Raw genomic sequence first — 16,789 nt, forward strand, 5'->3', positions numbered from 1 at the left:
TCATCTCACAGCGCTCAGCGGGCAAACTGTTTGGACCGTTGGTTCGGCACTCCCGGTCGAGATAAATTTGGACATCTAATGGCGTCAATGGTGCTGCCACGATGAATTGACTAATCCATTAGCTAATGAATGGTCATCCATTTGGATAGCCAGTCCCAGTTTATGTATAGTAAAATTCAAAGTGCTTTACATCACATGAAAATCAGCAAAAAACAATGAATGTCATCAAATGATACTTAAAAGTCACAATAAGACAGGTACAAAAAAAATGAAATATAATCAAATAGATGGATGTGAAGCATACAATTTTCGAATGAAAACAGCAGTTCTATTTACAATAGTAAATACTGTCCAATTACTTTGGGGCGGGCCACCAGTTTGACAACCATGATATAAATATATGTACAATGCGGCAAGATAGTACAAAGTGTTGGGTGATATCTTAAAATTTAAAGGGTCAACCTGCAGACAGCCATAAGGAAAATGGAGGAAAGGCCTAGCAGTGAGTTGATGTGAAGTAAACTCATTCCACTCTCCCTCTGAACCCCTTTTTTTCTTTCTTTGAGACATGTTTGATATTCTGCACATGTCCGCGGGACCCTGCGTGTTTTTCCTTGAAACAGAAAAGCTTGGTGGACCTGAACCTATCGCTGGCAGTTTTTCCTACCACGGAGTCACCCCTCGCTCGAGCCTTCCTTCCTGTCTGCGCTAGGGGCCGAGCCCCCCGTGCAGGATGGGAGATAACTCCACTCATCGGCGGGGCCAGCGGCTGACAGGCGATAAGGAGTTTTTCTGCATTTCGAAATTCAAATGAAGTTCTCGTGTCTCTCAGCTGTTATCCAGCTGGAGATAAAAGCTATGCAGAACAGAAATGCAGTCCATTTTTTAGGACTATTTAAAACGACTAATACTGCTCCATCAGCGGGAGGAAATATATTCCTTAAGCATTGAGCCCTATGCTAACGGGGTAAATAAACAAAAGCAATATACATACATGTACGGATATAGAAAAATAAAGTATGTTTGTACTCTGTTTTTATCTTTTCATTGTTATGGTTACTTTAAGGGTGGCTTTATGTTGGCCGACCCATATTTAGTAACTCACTTAGATTGAATGGATTGGACGTCTACCGTTGTCAATGGCAGGTAAAGTAGGGCTGTCATAATAGATTAATCGTTTTGATAGTCAATTTTGATAGTCCATAAATCATTGAGAGACATTGTTGACCTAGAAAATCCATTTAGGTAGTGTTCTTTCATAAAACAATATATATAAATATTCTCTTTATGTATTTTTGAAGGATAAGTAACTATTCTCTTTTCCATACTCATGAATAGGTTTCTTTGTATTTGAAACTAGGATGTATTTAAGAAATTAGTAAATGTTCTACTCTTAATTTTGGGAATGATGATTCTGAATGGTAATCAATGGCCTTTGTTTTTGTTAAAAAGGTACAAGCTGCAAATAAAATAAGTTTCCAGCAATAATAACACAACGGGATTCTTCCTTTGTTGTCCCAATGAGTCATATTTGCTGCCAGTTAAATGCACACATTTCCCCTTCCTGCATGCATGGAACAAACTTTTAACCAAAGGCCCTATTCTTCCCGAGTACAAAATGTACACTAAAGATCCGGCACAATAGAATGTACACACGTCATTAATATTTTGTTCATCTTACCGTAGCCACACTTCTTTACATCTTCAACCTAACAATATTCATGGACATTCTGAGCTTCTTTTTTTCACGACCATGTAGTGAAGCATCAAACTTTGCTGGGTTTAATAATAAACAAACATTGTTTGACGAGACAGTCAGAAACACCTGCATCACATTAGTGGTAGCAAGCAGGATATACAAAAGAGGCAGGGCTAAATGACAGGTGAATTGACAAGGACAGCTCACACAGGGATTTAAAAAAAAAATCCTGACCAACCCAATGTGAAGCAAAAATAATACATGTAAAATACGTATTTACTGCTTCCCCTTTTATAACAAAATAAATAGATTTTCAAAATGAAGAAAATATTGACTTATTTTCCCTTTTTTAATCTATTTTCCTTCTTTAATCGTGTCCTGTCATTTATATGCTGAACAAGCTTTAATGTAGCACATGGGATTTGGGTGTACTTTAATTGTGGTTGGTTGTATTGTGTTGTTTTTCCGATGGAGCAACTAAACAGAAAATGCTTCTGGGCTGGCAGAGTAAAAAGAAAGCACATACAAAAGAGTAGCATTGCTGTCTATGCCAAAAGAAGGGACAAGAAAAGACAGGTATAGTTAGTCATGTGTCATTTTGTTGCCTTTTTTTTTTCTTTTTTAGAGCCGGAGCCGTCTGGACGTCGATCAGCCTTGAGGTGCGGCCTGTGCCATTTTGACCTTTTTTCATGCAGCGTGCCCTTTCGACCCCATTGTTGTCTGTGCCTGGCTGGAGCTCCAGGGAGCAAACTACTAACTAATACTCTCAAGACTCATAATCCTTGATGTGGTCGTGATTGCGGCAGAATTTGGAACAAAAAAAACACTATTTTGAAGGATGCAATTGATTTACCTCATTCCTTGAAATTTATTAAAACACTTGAAAATCTGTTGAAAATTGAGCAATTTGAAAAATACACGCACCGTTTGACCCAGTGTTGTATTGATTTTCCCCCATTAAGTCACAGTCCAAATTGTTTGGCCGTATTGTGCCATCTGTGGCAAAAAAAAATGAGTTGAGGGTTCGCTATTCCACTTAGCTTGAATTCTTGAGCTAGAGGAAAAATCATAAATTGGACTATGCCGCGGGGCAGGAGTCGTGTGGTGGTGCAATTCTTATTTATAGTCTTCATGGCTCTGGGTAATTACCCCATTGCCTTTGGTTCCGTCTGTGAATCGGATCCCTGCAGCCTCGTGGCCAGCGGGCCTCTGAAAGAGGAATGCTAAATACATAGGAGCGGACGGCATGCGCCATTGTGGAGCGGACCGCAGAGTTGGCAGTCATTTACAGTCAACACTGAGACTGCGACTCATTTTTGTGACACTTGGATGATCTCAAGGTATTTGAGAAACATTGCGAAGAACCACAAAAGCATGAAAGCCAAGGAGAATTTCACAGAAAGTAATATAGTATACAAAACGTGACCTCTTTTCCACTCTAAATCCTTGTTTTGACTGAAAGAATTTGGATACAAATTGGCCCTTTTCACTCAAAATCAATAATCAAAACCCTTTATTTTCATCATAAACAGCTGCGTATAATGAAATTGGTGGCGCTACTCCACAAAGTGCGTTTTCCCAGTAAAAAAAAACAAAAATAAGTAATATAAAAATATAAAAAGTCAATGGCATTCATCTAGCACCATCAACAGCAGCTAATTATTTAAATGAGTGCCCTCATAAGGAAAACAAAATGAGCTTTAAATGATTAACAGTGATGAATTCCTTCATTTTTGTTTTTTACCGAACTCTCAATATTGCTCCAAAACTACTTCTGGACAATTTGAGCTCTTTTTGTGGCTGTCAGCTTAGGAAAATAATAACAATAATAAAGCCGCACACGAGTATAAGTCGCAGGCTCATTTAAAATACGAAAAATGGCTGACAAATTGGCAATGAACTACGCTTAGTGGTTAAACTGGAAATAGTCCTGCACGAAGGAATGCTTCAAGAGTGGGTGGACAAGGTCTCTTCCTGCCAATGATGTCATATCACGACAGCAGTGTCCTAGCGATAAGCAAAGAGCGCTACTTCATATCCACTAACGTTTGTCTTCGCTTATTGTGGTCATCCGCCCGATTGGAAAAACATGGAAAAGGAACAGATAACCTCTCCCAACCTTCACTTTCTACGGAACGTGAACATGGCGCTCGATGGCGTCGCATTCCAAACTGTTTTCATGTCCAAAATGCTGCCCCCGTCCTTGAGTAAACAGCGAGCACATCCGTTCTCCCTCATTGATCGAGCCGGACAATTTATTAGCCATTGTGACGGGCTTCCTGCGCTGCCACGGTCGGCGAGGGAAACCGAGAGCCGTGCAGATAAAGCGCTTCGAAAAATGGCGCACAATGCCCATTGTTTTTTAATTGCGGGTCAGACCGTTACCTCGCAAATGTTTTCCACATACCTTTTGCTGTGCGTACTTGTTTGCTTGTTTTACACATACGTGTCTGTCGGCGCAGTCTAGCCACGTCTCCAGAACGACAAGTTCAAGGCCCAAAACGCTAGTAAAAAGGAAAAAACAGCAAATTCCATGACTAAGCAATTATACTATTAACAGCCTATTGACGGCGTAGTGAGACGATATCTTAAAAAAAACGACATTTAAACCGTGAATGGGCAAGTTTCAATGGTGTTGACGGCGATAGACGTCTGATTCAATGTGAAAGGCAATTTGACACGAGGGCGTTTGCGCGTCGGCCTCACAGCTCTGGGGTCCTGGGTTCAAATCCAGGTCAATCCCTCTGTTTGCATGTTCTCCCTGGGCCTGCGTGGGTTTTCTCTGGGTACTCCGGTTTCCTCCCACATTCCAAAAACATGCATAGTAGGCTAATTGGACACTCTAAATTGCCCGTTACTCGGACGTTTGGTCGCCGGACGTTTGGTTGGTGGACGTTTGGTCGGTGGACGTTTGGTCGGCGGACGTTTGGTCGCCGGACGTTTGGTCACCGGACGTTTGGTCGCCCGGACATTTGGTTGCCCGGACGTTTGGTCGCCCGGACGTTTGGTCGCCCGGACGTTTGGTCGCCGGACGTTTGACAACATGACAGAGAGTTTACTGTTGTAACCAACTCTCAAAATTATATTCATGAGAGAGAGAGTTTAATATCTAAATATCTACTGTTAAAACCAGCTCTCAAAATTATATTCACGCGGGCAACCAAACATCCGGTGACCAAACGTCCGGGCGACCAAACGTCCGGGCGACCAAACGGCCGGGCGACCAAACGTCCGGCGACCAAACGTCCGGTCACGAAATTGCCCCTAGGTACGAGTGTGAGCGTGAATGATTGTCCATCTACTCGTGCCCTGTGATTGGCTGGCCACCGATGGAGGGTGTCCCCCGCCTCTGGCCCGAAGTCAGCTAAGATAGGCTCCAGCACCCCCACCGCGGCCCTAGTGAGGATAAATTGAAATAAATGAAAGAATTTGACATGAAAAATCTTGGTCGGCGGAAAGATCTTGATGTTTGATTAGATTTCCCAATAGGGAATAGTCATTGGCAGATGGCGATGACGCAAGATAACGATTGGCTGTCTTTGTATTCATTGGTGATATAAACATTCCTCTTCCCATGGGGTTTTCGCCAATCATAATAATAATGAAAAGCAATAGAGTTAGAGGAGGAAGCCTACCATGAATAGCCAGGGGAGACCAATCACTGCCCCAGCAATTGTCTGAATTGTTAAAAAAATAAAAATAAAAGGACTGGCACGCGACCGTCATACACAGATATGCCTAATTTGTCTATATATAGTCTGCAAATATTTTATGCAATCGCTACCTTGAACATACATACTACACGGGAACGTGAATTTGAAAAGGATTCCATACTTGGATGGCATTTTAAATGGTAAAATGATAGCAAAAAAAAATGAATGCAAGCTACTGGACTTAAAACATTTTTCTTATTAGCAATAATTACAAGGTCAGGCTGAGGAGAACATCTTTCGTTACATATTTTCTTATCGCAGGGAGATTATTATGTTGAATCTTTTATATAATTTGTATCAAATTTATTTGGGGGAAAAATGTGAGGGGCAAATGAACATTCATTGAATGAATTGGACGTCCGGCAATGTCAATGGCAGCCAATTTTAGTGGAAATGATCAAAACATAAATCGGCCATGATTCAGAAACGCATAGACAAAAATGAGATGAGTTATATTTTAAACTAAAATGTAGCAGCAGCATCTAGTGGACACGAGAATAACACACTGTATTTGTAGTTATTATGACATTATGACTAGTGTACGTTATTATATATAATAAGAACGTTTCCTGCAATTCTGCTGTTCCTTTTCTTAACACTCAGCGTTTAAGGTAAGAACTTGGCTTTACCAAAAGAGATGATTTTCATCATTTGATGCCTGTCAGCAGAAAATAAGGGGCTCCTTTAAGATACCAAAGACTAAATGTGATGATCCAGTAGAAATGAAGAGGCTATTATGAAATTGTAGTGTCAGCACATCATTTCAGCAGGGGACGTGATTACATGTGGAGAGTAATTATGTGGGTTTAATTGCCTTTTTTCAGTTTTTTTCAAATAACCAGATATAGCCACTTGCCCTATAAAAGGTTTTTAGTACACATTTATTTTTTCGTTCCACTGGTTGCCCTCAAATAATGTAGTTATAATTAGTTGCTTTCCTTTTTGTCATAAAATATAAACAACTCGAATGATTATATTTTTAACCCTAAAATAAAAATGCTAATCAATTTATAAAATTAATTTATTGCTCAGGTCGAGGTTTGAAGTAACACATCTTTGGCAAATCCTTTTTAAGTAAAATGCAGATTAATAATATTGTTTTTAAGCAAAAAATAAATTATCCTGACACTATCCTGTACAAAGCAGTTATTTAAAAAAAAATCTACTTTATGACTATAAAATTATCTCCACTAAAAAAACATCATGTTCCATTTATTGAAAAAATGCAAAACAACATTTAAACATAAAACATGCACCAATTTTCAAAACATTTTTACAAGCAGCAAAGTAGATGATCTTCATTTTTCTGCAAAAAATAACTACCCCTCCTCCTCAATTCCTCTCCGTGGTGGGCTCGGGTGGGGGGCGTTGTTGGAGAGGATCTAGTGGTGTTTTACGCAAAAAAAGACACAAACAAACATTTTGTAACAACTAGAAACGAACACAAATTCAACTGGAGATGGTTAGAATTCCAATTCAAATCAAAGTGGCCTTCCTTGGCAACAATCAATGGAATTAAATTTCCCGGCCAATCAAATTCATGCATCGTGCCACTCCCTTGAAATTTTCTGACCGCCACTGTTCCTAATAATGCGACCCCTACCTTCCGTTAGCCGCTGAGCTGCCGTTCTGTCGTCACTGATGTAAAGAGCGGTCATGAGGAAGAAAACCCCTCCGAGGATGCCCACAAAAGGGCAAATCAGGAAGCTGTACTGAAGACTTGGGAAACTCCAGTCGGGGGACGAAGACTTGTAACTGCGTATCGCGTCGGACACCTAAAGACGGCCATTTTCGGTGAAGGTTATTGAATGCCGGAACAGGTCGCACGGGTCAAATCCCATGTCAGGATAGTTGAGTCTTTTCTATATTCCTCACCACTCCAATTAGGTAAGGACTCCCCGCGTCCCCGAGAAGGTGGCCAATCGTAATCTGAAGAGCCTCCGCTGTGGCCCTTTTGGTGGGGACAACAACATACTAAAGAGAAAAGAGAACAAGTTGAACGGAGAGGTCGTATTTCATGCCGGGTTTTTTCTACTGTCGCACTTACCAGTAGCATATCAGCCAAAAGGGACCAATTTAGCGACAAGAGGACTTCAGCGATAAAAATGAAGACCTAAAATCACATCTCAAATTCAGTGTAAAGCAAATAAGAAGCCTTTAAATAGCAATTACTATCATTTGATGGATTTTTTACGATGAGCTGTTGTCAAAAGTGTTAAGTATTAATATTGAAATGTAGAATCCCATACCTGTCAACCTCTGCCGATAACTGCCCTTATAAATGATTATGATTCCCCTTACAAACCCCCAAAAAACCTTACAAACACCGTACGAGTCGTACGGTGTTTGTAAGGTTTTTTGGGGGTTTGTAAGGGGAATCATAATCATTTATAAGGGCAGTTATCGGCAGAGGTTGACAGGTATGGAATCCAGATAGGATAAATGATGGTAAACGTATCGATAGTTCAAAGTGTTTGGCCGTTGATTGGTGATAAAAATAACTTAGCGTTTCAATTCAGTTTTCAAAGTAAAATTATTGGACGGATTTTTAAGTAGCAAGTTCAAATTTGTTGTATGGTGGTCATTAAGCGTCAATATCCCAGCGGTTTATTGTCCAGCGCTGTATGTTAAATTGTTTTCCTGTCAAATTTTCAAGCCAGGGGTGCTTTACAGTCTAAAACTTTTTGTAGTTGAACTTTACTTGAATAAAAAAAATGAAACTTAGGCTTACATAAGTGCCTGGAATACTTGCTGTCGCCAAAAAGATGCTAATAAAGAGGCAGGGCACCGATCCTAGCATTCCTCCAGCGCAGATGAGCGGATCCGCATTGGGCACTTTGTTGCGCAACCACCTGGCCAAACCGGTGCCAATGCAAACTCCCAGAATTCCCGAGACCACCGTGATGGCGCCGAAGATTAAACTGTACTGGGAACAGAGAAAGACAGTCTGGTCACTCGTTACTCGTTGACAACAACGGTCCTCCAATTAGTTTCAACTGACAGAACTGGCTGCAAATATTCCCGTTTCGAGTGAGCAATGCCAAATTCCATTCGGACGGCGTCATTAAAGTCAGCCAACGACTTGACAGAAAATATGCGACTGGTCTCATGGGAATGAAAACGAACGCTCGGCGCACCTGTCTTTTGAGTTGCAGGGCCCCTTGGCGCAGGGTGGGTAAAGGCCCTGAAAAACCTGAGCTCGGAACAGAAAAGTCGGCATCCAGAAAGCCAAGGCGCCGGTAAGGAAGGCCATTGCCGTTACTCCCAATGATGACCACAGGTAACTTTTACTAAGAAGAGAGTGTGGAAATAGCTTGTTTAAGATCCATCTCAAAGATTCACACCCAATGGATTCAACGTCCTACTTCTTCAAAAGATACTTGATGTCCTCCAGGTAAGAACTCTGGTCGTTAACGCCGTGTTGGTTGTTTTCTGCAGCGCCTCTGGGGGGGTTGGGGCAAAAGAACACCACTAAAAACAGCCCAATAAGACCCAACATGGGAGTTACCTGTCAACACAGCAACGAGTTATCGTTGTCAGTTATCTATTGATCAATTGCGCTTATGTTTTGTACAGCATTCTCACCCTGAGAGACCAGTGCCAGTCACCCGTGAGGCTAGCCATGGATGCCCCGATTATATAGCCGAGACCGCTGAGGGCAAACAGGATGTCATTTAAATTGGAAACATTGATCAGCCTAATTCCTTTATATACATGAGGGGTGGACAATCTGGTCCTCGATGGCCGGTATGGGTTTTTGTTCCACCCGATCCAACACAGACAGTTTAACCAATTAGATTTCTGCTGAAACAAGAAGCACCTGAGCGCAATCCACTGATTGTATATCTAACATAGCAAATTGTTGGAAAGGATTCCTCGAAAACTTTGTGGAATAATTTGCCCACCCTTGATATAGATCATGGTTAACTTACCGGTACTCGGACGTTTAGTCGAAAGACGTTTGGTCCCCGGACGTTTGGTCGACCGGACGTTTGGTCGCCGGGTTCGCGAGTCCCGAGGTTTGAGTCACGAGACTTTCATTTGTTTAACCCTAACCCTATTCACTCAATGTTAAATAATAGTCATTAAATCCTTATTCACCCAATGTTAAAAATCTATCAATTGCATGCGAACCCATTCTACCAAACGTCCGTTCTACCAAACGTCCGTTCTACCAAACGTCTGGTCGACCAAACGTACGGGGACCAAACGTCTTTCGAAGAAACGTCCGGTCACGTAGCTTACCTGCCAACAGGGATGAAAATGTAGAACGCAGCAATCATGACGGTCCGTTGACCCCCAGTGTAAAGGTCCCCGATAATGGTGGGCGCGATGGTGGAGTAACTTGCTTCGCCTATTCCAACCAGGCTTCGCAACAACACCAGGAGCCAAAATTCCTGGCATAGAAGTACATGATTTAGTCCAACAGTTTCCGGTATACTTCCCTTGAAAAAAAGGAAATGCTGTCAAGATTGAAGTGTGTGTATTTTGCACGTACCGACTTCGGAACGAACGAGCTGCCAATCGCCGTCACCAGCCACACACTCAAACCGGCGGCCATGATGTATACTCGGTTGTAGCGGTCGCCCAGGTAACCGAAAAATGGAGCTGTCACTAGGAAGCTGCAGATAAAAACTGCCAGGTTTTTTTTAGTATATTAGGTTCAGAGCGGAGACGTCTTTATGTGAACTAATACATTTCAAGATGCACACAAACGCTGTCAAAGTATGTAAATGATAGCATATCACATTACAGGACAAGATTGATTGTCAGTGTTGACAAATGGAAAACACCGAGTACATTGTGTAATTTGCCGTCTGGATTTGCCAGTTTGGGTAATTTTTTTACATTTTTTGCAGGCATTCTCCCACGGCTGTTAGCACTTGATAAGACTGATAAAAATTCACATCCATACGTGATAAAATCTGCCAACAAAATGAACAAATAAGAGCTCCTTTAACAAATTCCTGCAGTTTTGATCTTTCTTACAATCTACACTTTTGATTCTCTCACTTTTAAACCAGTGTGCAACTTTGCGGTCGTGGTTTTCCTCTAACTGATTACGTTATGTTACGTAGGCGACAACTAAAATACAGGATCTTTAGTTTTTATCATGTATCGTGCAGGCCCTAAATTTTGAATTGATGTCATTTTGGCTCGAAATCAATCATGATTGTCTTTGTAAAAAATGTTTTGTGTCGTTTTGCGTTTCAATTATAGCAGGATGTTTAGTGTAGCGCACACTGCTGCAATCAATCACGTATGTTCTGCAACCGAATTGCAGCATTTCCTCATGAGGCAATGAAGGGTGGACTGAATGCGGCCTTCTAAGAATCCCATCTTACTTGTCTGCAGCAGTCCTGCCGTACTGTCATTGATATCGAAGAATGCCTGAATGTTGAGAAGCACACCTAGAGACAAAAAAAGGCAGTTATTTGCAATTCCGCTCTTTGACAGCTTAGAATAATTTTGAGAAGTGAGTACAGAAACCTGCAATGGTGTATCGTTCCATGTAGTTGATTAAGTTGACGTAACAGAGCACAATCACCGCGACCAGGGATCTTCGACGTGATACGGCAGGCCTCTCGCCCGGTGTGGCGGGTGTAAGTGACGATAGACTGCTCGCCAAGGCGCCGTAGGGAAGAGCGGCGCTCGAACCCAAACTCGGTCGAGGTCGTGAGCCATCTTGGTTGAACGTGGCGGATCCTTTTAGCTCCATAATGAGCAGCTCTCTCTTCACCTTAAAAAAGATTTTTAGAAAGCTTTTTCTTTGATTCCAGTTTGCATTTAACTCATTGACTGCCATTGACGGTGATAGACTGCCAAACATGAACAGTCATTGGCAGTTGTCTGTGATAGTCAATAAATTAGTTCATTCTTTAAAACTCGGTGCTGGAACTGAAACAACTTGACAGAAGAGGGAAAAGTCTGACATTTCACAACATGGAAAATCATGATTTTCTAGATTGAAATTCCAAGCGCTAATAATTTGAATCTAACATCTTACTTTTGCCACCAAGGCACAATACTATTTTTATTCTGTCCAAGAACTGAAGATTTACATCTCATAAATAGGCTAGTGATATAATAAGTAATCTGACATACTTGTTAATGATGATCTTGCTCATTCCATGTTGTTAGTGACAGTTGAGTTCCCTGTGTGTGTGAGAAATGAAACTTGAGCTCTTATATTGAGTTAGAAAGTGCGGCACAGCCCATTTTGGGGGCGGCCAAATGCTTTCGCGTAGTTCCTCAGTGTCTTGCAATGTTGTAAACAGAACATCGATTGCTTTCATTTCCTGTCACTGCATTCTTTGGAAACAATAAAAGAAGACAATTGAATCACAATCTGTTTACAATATGTTTCTCTCCGTTTTTTTTTTGTTTTTTTTATGTTCATTGGCTCAAACGTTGCTGTTTTAATCTTTACGATCTTCAAATCGGCACCAGCGCGGATCATATTTGTTGTAAAGGTTTGAAGACTTTGTAGCTTTTTACAACATTAACATTAGGATCAATGTAAACAATTGATTTGATTTGTACCCGAGGCTATTAGCTTAAGCAAACACATTTTCATGTGACTGTCAGGTGATTAAGTGCTGAATTTTGTTGGCTTCTAGCTTTCAGTCAAACACCAGTGAAGTGAAGTCTTTTGGTTTTAAAAAGTGACCTGATATGATCAGGAGGTCTACCCGTTCTAACACTTAATACATAAAATTCAAATGTGTGCAATTAACTTAAGTAAGACACAATATTCACAATTAACTAAAGATGATGCAGCATCAGGAGCAAACGGTGGTTCAGCATCTTGCTCATGGATACTTAGACAAGGTCACCAGCGCAGGGAATCAAACCCGCTTCAAACGTTGATCCACGCCGTTCAACACCATATTTATTTATTTATTTACTTATTTTTTAGGCCACAGCAACTTACGCAAAACAATAAAAATAGCTCACCTATTCCTAGGCAGTCACAAAATCCTTGTCACTCTGTCATAAACAGTGTTGATACATTTATCTCATCTCATTTTATGACCCACTTTATCCTCACTAGGGTCACGGGGGGTGCTAAAGCCTATCCAAGCTGACTTCGGGCCACAGGCGGGGGACACCCTGAATCGGTGGCCAGCCAATCGCAGGGCACGAGTAGACGGACAACCATTCACGCTCAAACTCCTACCTGGGGGCAATTTAGAGCGTCCAATCATCCTACCATGCATATCTTTGGAATGTGGGAGGAAACCGGAGTACCCGGAGAAAACCCACGCCGGCCCGGGGAGAACATGCAAACTAAAAAAAAGTATGTTATTATTGCATGATAAATGATACGGGTGTTCATTTTCAGAAAACATTCCCCTCATTTTAATAACAAACCCTTTATTTCCCATCCATTCATCATATTTGAGTGGCAAGTACTTTCCAGGAGCTGGCAGCAACGTACGATCCGCCATGAAACCAAAGAAGAAGAAGAGTTCCCAGCAAAGAGAACTGCAGCAAACGGCCACGAAGAAGAAAAAGCGATGTCGCGAATGCTAAAAGAAAAATAAAGGAGACGGCGGATTGTGCACTAAACGAGAATACAACGCTGTTACCTCGGCAAACTACTGTTCACAATAGCTGCATTACATTGGCTCAATTATGACAGAGCCTCAATCGGCGTTGTTACTCAGGAGACAGCTCGCAGGTAATTAAACATTTGACGTTAGCGGATACTGCCCGACTTGCTAATGAACACTTAGCTGGGACTCAAACGACTCAGACACCACCGAAACCCTCCAAAATTGTGGAGAAAATGCAGAATAACATTCAGTTGCATGTGGGAGACATTTGCAGGGCTTTCACTGTTGTTAAAAAAGGACACTTTAGCAGTGTGTTTGAGAATATGCAGAAAATAAGTGCAATGTTTGTTTTTGTTTGGGGCTTACGTCAGCGTTTTGATGTTGACACATGCTCTACCTTATCTAACATGGACTAAAATTAAATCGATTTTCAAATAATGTGTTGTCAAACCACGGTGTTAACCTGAGGTATTTAAAATTAGTGAAATGTTATAAATGAATGAATGAATATAAAATTTATGCAATTAATTCTTGTAACTTGGACCCCTTTTGGGCCATTCTTATAGTAGTTTGTGTATGGTCTCAGCTGGTCCCTTTTAACCCGAAAGAGAAATTTGACACTACATTTTTTTACCATCACTAATTTAGGACCTCAGAGTTTCATGTCCAAGTATCAACTTACAAAGAGATATATCTAACACAACTTAACATGTGTCCGATCAACTACACTCTAATAAAACATTTAGATGGCTAATGGCTCTGTGAAAGAAGCTTTAATCAAGATGTATTACTCTCTTTCAAATTTACTGTGTCAAGTTGTTATCATCCCCAAGACTTTTCTTTTCTTAACAGTTTATAGAAGTTTTAAACAATTCTGCAGATTTTCCAGTGTCACCTTTTATTGCTATGCAGCTACGATGTTACTATATAATATAGATAATTACATAGTCTGTGTAGTAACTGCAAAATGCTGATGTGAATACAACTACCAAGCCAGATTTTTTTTGTTAAAATGAAATCAGTCAGACTTAGTGAAAAGTGATTTTTGCTTTCTTTTTCCCTCTAGAGCTGAATAAAAACCCAGTAGAAGGATTTTCAGCTGGCCTGATTGAGGATAATGATCTTTACAGATGGGAAGTTCTAATAATCGGGCCACCAGACACACTTTAGTAAGTCATCACTTTTTAAATGTTGCACCCTCTTGTCAAACCTACAGGTATGAATGTAATGTAATTATTGTATTTCACATTTTCTAATGTTCACAGTGAAGGTGGCGTGTTTAAAGCTCATCTGACATTTCCCAAAGACTACCCTCTCAGGCCACCTAAAATGAAATTTATTACAGATATCTGGCATCCTAATGGTAGGTACTAAAAATAAGTCGACCCGGGTACGTAAGTCTATGATCGGGACAACTGTAAAACACACCCTTAATTAACATAAATTTGACCAGAATAAATAACTTTTGAATTACTAGTTCTACTTTGTAGCCAAAAAATGTCCACACTAGTACTATAACTTCAGACAAATGAGTCTAAAAAGTCATTTTACAAATAATCTGACCATAATTATTACATCGTATTTGAAGAGAGACTGCCTTGTCAATGTTTTCCATTGTTTATTTTTGTTCCTTGTAGTCGACAAGAATGGAGATGTGTGTATTTCTATTTTACACGAACCTGGGGAGGACAAGTACGGTTATGAAAAACCCGAAGAACGCTGGCTTCCCATCCATACAGTTGAAACCATCATGATTAGTGTTATCTCCATGCTGGCAGACCCAAATGGTGACTCGCCAGCCAACGTGGACGCGGCAGTAAGTCTGCTGCTTAAAGACATAGAAATTGATGAATAGGAAAATCAGCATCCTTAACTAAACTGTTCATCCATTTTCTTTTGTTTGCAGAAAGAGTGGCGGGAGGACAGGCATGGAGCATTTAAAAGAAAAGTTGCACGCTGTGTACGGAAAAGCCAAGAGACTGCCTTTGAGTGATATATAGCAAGGATCTAGATTCATGTTTTCAGGGCAAGTATGCTGGATTCCAACACTTTTTTCGAGCATATTCACCTCAGGAAATTTGTAGAATGCTATTTTTTTAGGAAACCCATTAGGGTTTCCGCTCTATTCCATCTTGATCATTTATGTGATGTACCGTGCTCTTCCATAGGTCTCCAATCGAAACGCGACATGGCACCGTTTCCTGCACTCGGCCACCATTCTACCAGGATGGGGTTCCTTTTATTTTGGCGGGAAGAAATTGACTGGCTCTTCTAAGCTGCAATAGAACAAACAATGACAGCGAATACCACGGCTCACAGACAACCACCAAGCAAAGTGCCAACCGAACATGAAAAGCAAAACAACCCAGAAGAAAAAGAAATAACACTTGGCAAGTCAAAGAACTGCTCTAACATTCAGGAAGCTATTGTAAAGAAATGTAAATAGCACAGACTAAACCGGATAATATATAAGCTTCCTGTCCACACTTCATGCACTTACTGTCAGTGAATTGCCCTGGCCTGGATTTGCAGCCCCCTCCATCCCCCCTCTCAAACATGGGTTCGTTTTTTTTGTTTTTTCATCAGGAGCTCTTAAATTGGCTATGTTGGGAAGACCTTGATTGATGTGGCTAGTTTTGTGTTTTCTAGTTTCTTGCCACGTTTGGGGTTGTTCACCAACATGTTCACAACCTAACTTGAAATATGTTCCTTTTTTTTTGCTATTAAGTCTTACCATACCCCTATTTTATCAACAAACAAAGCTACATAATTATTCATTTCCTGCATGCACGATTTTATTAATAGTCTTTTTGCAAAAGTGCCTCCAGATTTAAATGCTCAGCCACAACCTGCGTTGATTAGTAAATGAAACAATGGAAATACATTGGGGGGGAAATGAATATGCAGTGGTCTGATAGCCAAGACACCGGCAATATAAAAATGCATCCCATTTTACGTAGCAATAAATATCAATAAAATGAGTACATGCAAAGTAATATTTAATGTCCTTCAAAATTTGGCAATTTTAGTAGCTGCTCTGTTTTGGTCAATGTTGTCCTTAGAAAATTATTATGCATGCATAGCATTTTTTTTTAATTGGTAAGGAGGGGGGTATTTTGTTTCAGTTTGTCCATGTGTTTCTGGTTATTCTTTCTTTTCCGTGTTTTTATTTTTTTTGTTTTTGTCCTCAACAAATCCAACCATCTTTTTGTTCCGATCACTGAACTGTTCCAATTTTTGGACAATGTACAAAGACAAAATACTGTTGTATATTTTTCATGTTATTATGCCTGTTACCCGTAGTGAGTCTTCTATTATATTTTTTCCCAATATTTCCGTGTGGTTAAGTGAATCTTTTGCCTTGAATTACTGCACTACACATCATCTTACTTTTCTATACCCTCCTCTCACTGAACCACGCCCCCTATAAGTTTAGACCCGGGGCGGCCGTACCCCTAGTGACCCCCCCTAAGTTCCGCCCCTGTCAAATGGTGTAAAAATGAACTTTAAAAAACAATTCATAATCAAACCACTTAGACAGCAGCAAATGCAGAAATACTCTTAGACTTAAAAGGAGATTCGCATACTATAGTAATTACAATAACATTAAAAAAAGTTATTTAGGCACAAACTTTGCATTAGTCTTGAGTGGAGAACTGAGATATGACAAAAGAAACACATTTAATTGCACTAAATAAAGCAATGCATAAAAAATATGGGCCGCATAAATAGCATCGTGGTGGTCGAGAATTTTTATTAAAATGTTTATTAGACAGACATTCCACCCTGGTTTACAACGCAACTGCTGGTTTCCAACG

At 40.5% G+C, this 16,789-nt stretch overlaps 3 protein-coding genes across 4 annotated transcripts in view; 1 reads left to right on the forward strand and 2 right to left on the reverse strand.

The window, feature by feature from the left end:
• The window catches only part of spns2 (SPNS lysolipid transporter 2, sphingosine-1-phosphate), a 40,181-nt gene extending 38,369 nt beyond the window's left edge, over nt 1–1,812 (reverse strand). The window contains exon 1 of the mRNA XM_077592712.1: nt 1,682–1,812. The gene's annotated coding sequence lies outside the window, so the exon portion shown is untranslated. The remainder of the gene's footprint in view (nt 1–1,681) is intronic.
• Nucleotides 1,813–6,603: 4,791 nt separating this feature from the next.
• Nucleotides 6,604–11,589, reverse strand: spns3 (SPNS lysolipid transporter 3, sphingosine-1-phosphate (putative)). 2 transcript variants are annotated; one of them, XM_077593094.1, is made up of 13 exons: nt 11,518–11,589; nt 10,903–11,152; nt 10,758–10,823; nt 9,911–10,047; nt 9,658–9,809; nt 8,998–9,064; nt 8,778–8,920; nt 8,550–8,702; nt 8,144–8,333; nt 7,460–7,525; nt 7,288–7,386; nt 7,016–7,187; nt 6,604–6,794 (listed from the first exon to the last, which is right to left on the reverse strand). In XM_077593094.1, exons 2-13 carry the CDS (start codon nt 11,129–11,131, stop codon nt 6,745–6,747), a joined length of 1,524 nt encoding a protein of 507 aa, XP_077449220.1. In that variant the 5' UTR covers nt 11,132–11,152; nt 11,518–11,589; the 3' UTR covers nt 6,604–6,744. The 2 variants fall into 2 exon arrangements, with proteins under 2 accessions (XP_077449220.1, XP_077449222.1); XM_077593096.1 differs by lacking the exon at nt 11,518–11,589 and having other exon boundaries at nt 9,911–10,034; nt 10,903–10,918.
• Nucleotides 11,590–12,860: 1,271 nt separating this feature from the next.
• On the forward strand, nt 12,861–16,303 carry ube2g1a (ubiquitin-conjugating enzyme E2G 1a (UBC7 homolog, yeast)). Its single transcript, XM_077593103.1, has 6 exons — nt 12,861–13,096; nt 14,038–14,140; nt 14,237–14,334; nt 14,609–14,787; nt 14,878–14,997; nt 15,140–16,303. Exons 1-5 carry the CDS (start codon nt 13,051–13,053, stop codon nt 14,962–14,964), a joined length of 513 nt encoding a protein of 170 aa, XP_077449229.1. The 5' UTR covers nt 12,861–13,050; the 3' UTR covers nt 14,965–14,997; nt 15,140–16,303.
• Nucleotides 16,304–16,789: the final 486 nt, after the last annotated feature.

This window comes from Stigmatopora argus, chromosome 22, assembly GCF_051989625.1.
Source record: "Stigmatopora argus isolate UIUO_Sarg chromosome 22, RoL_Sarg_1.0, whole genome shotgun sequence".
NCBI lineage: Eukaryota > Metazoa > Chordata > Actinopteri > Syngnathiformes > Syngnathidae > Stigmatopora > Stigmatopora argus.

What these genes read in the sequence shown, in the direction of transcription:
- ube2g1a (XM_077593103.1), top strand. Translation starts at nt 13,051, where the DNA reads ATGACAGAGCCTCAATCGGCGTTGTTACTCAGGAGACAGCTCGCAG. An exon ending in GGGCCACCAGACACACTTTA is followed by an intron (nt 14,141 to 14,236) that starts GTAAGTCATCAC and finishes TAATGTTCACAG; the next exon opens with TGAAGGTGGCGTGTTTAAAG. An exon ending in CAGCCAACGTGGACGCGGCA is followed by an intron (nt 14,788 to 14,877) that starts GTAAGTCTGCTG and finishes TTTTGTTTGCAG; the next exon opens with AAAGAGTGGCGGGAGGACAG.
- spns3 (XM_077593094.1), bottom strand. Translation starts at nt 11,131, where the DNA reads ATGGAGCTAAAAGGATCCGCCACGTTCAACCAAGATGGCTCACGACCT. An exon ending in GGAACGATACACCATTGCAG is followed by an intron (nt 10,824 to 10,902) that starts GTTTCTGTACTC and finishes TTTTGTCTCTAG; the next exon opens with GTGTGCTTCTCAACATTCAG. An exon ending in GGCAGGACTGCTGCAGACAA is followed by an intron (nt 10,048 to 10,757) that starts GTAAGATGGGAT and finishes AAAACCTGGCAG; the next exon opens with TTTTTATCTGCAGCTTCCTA.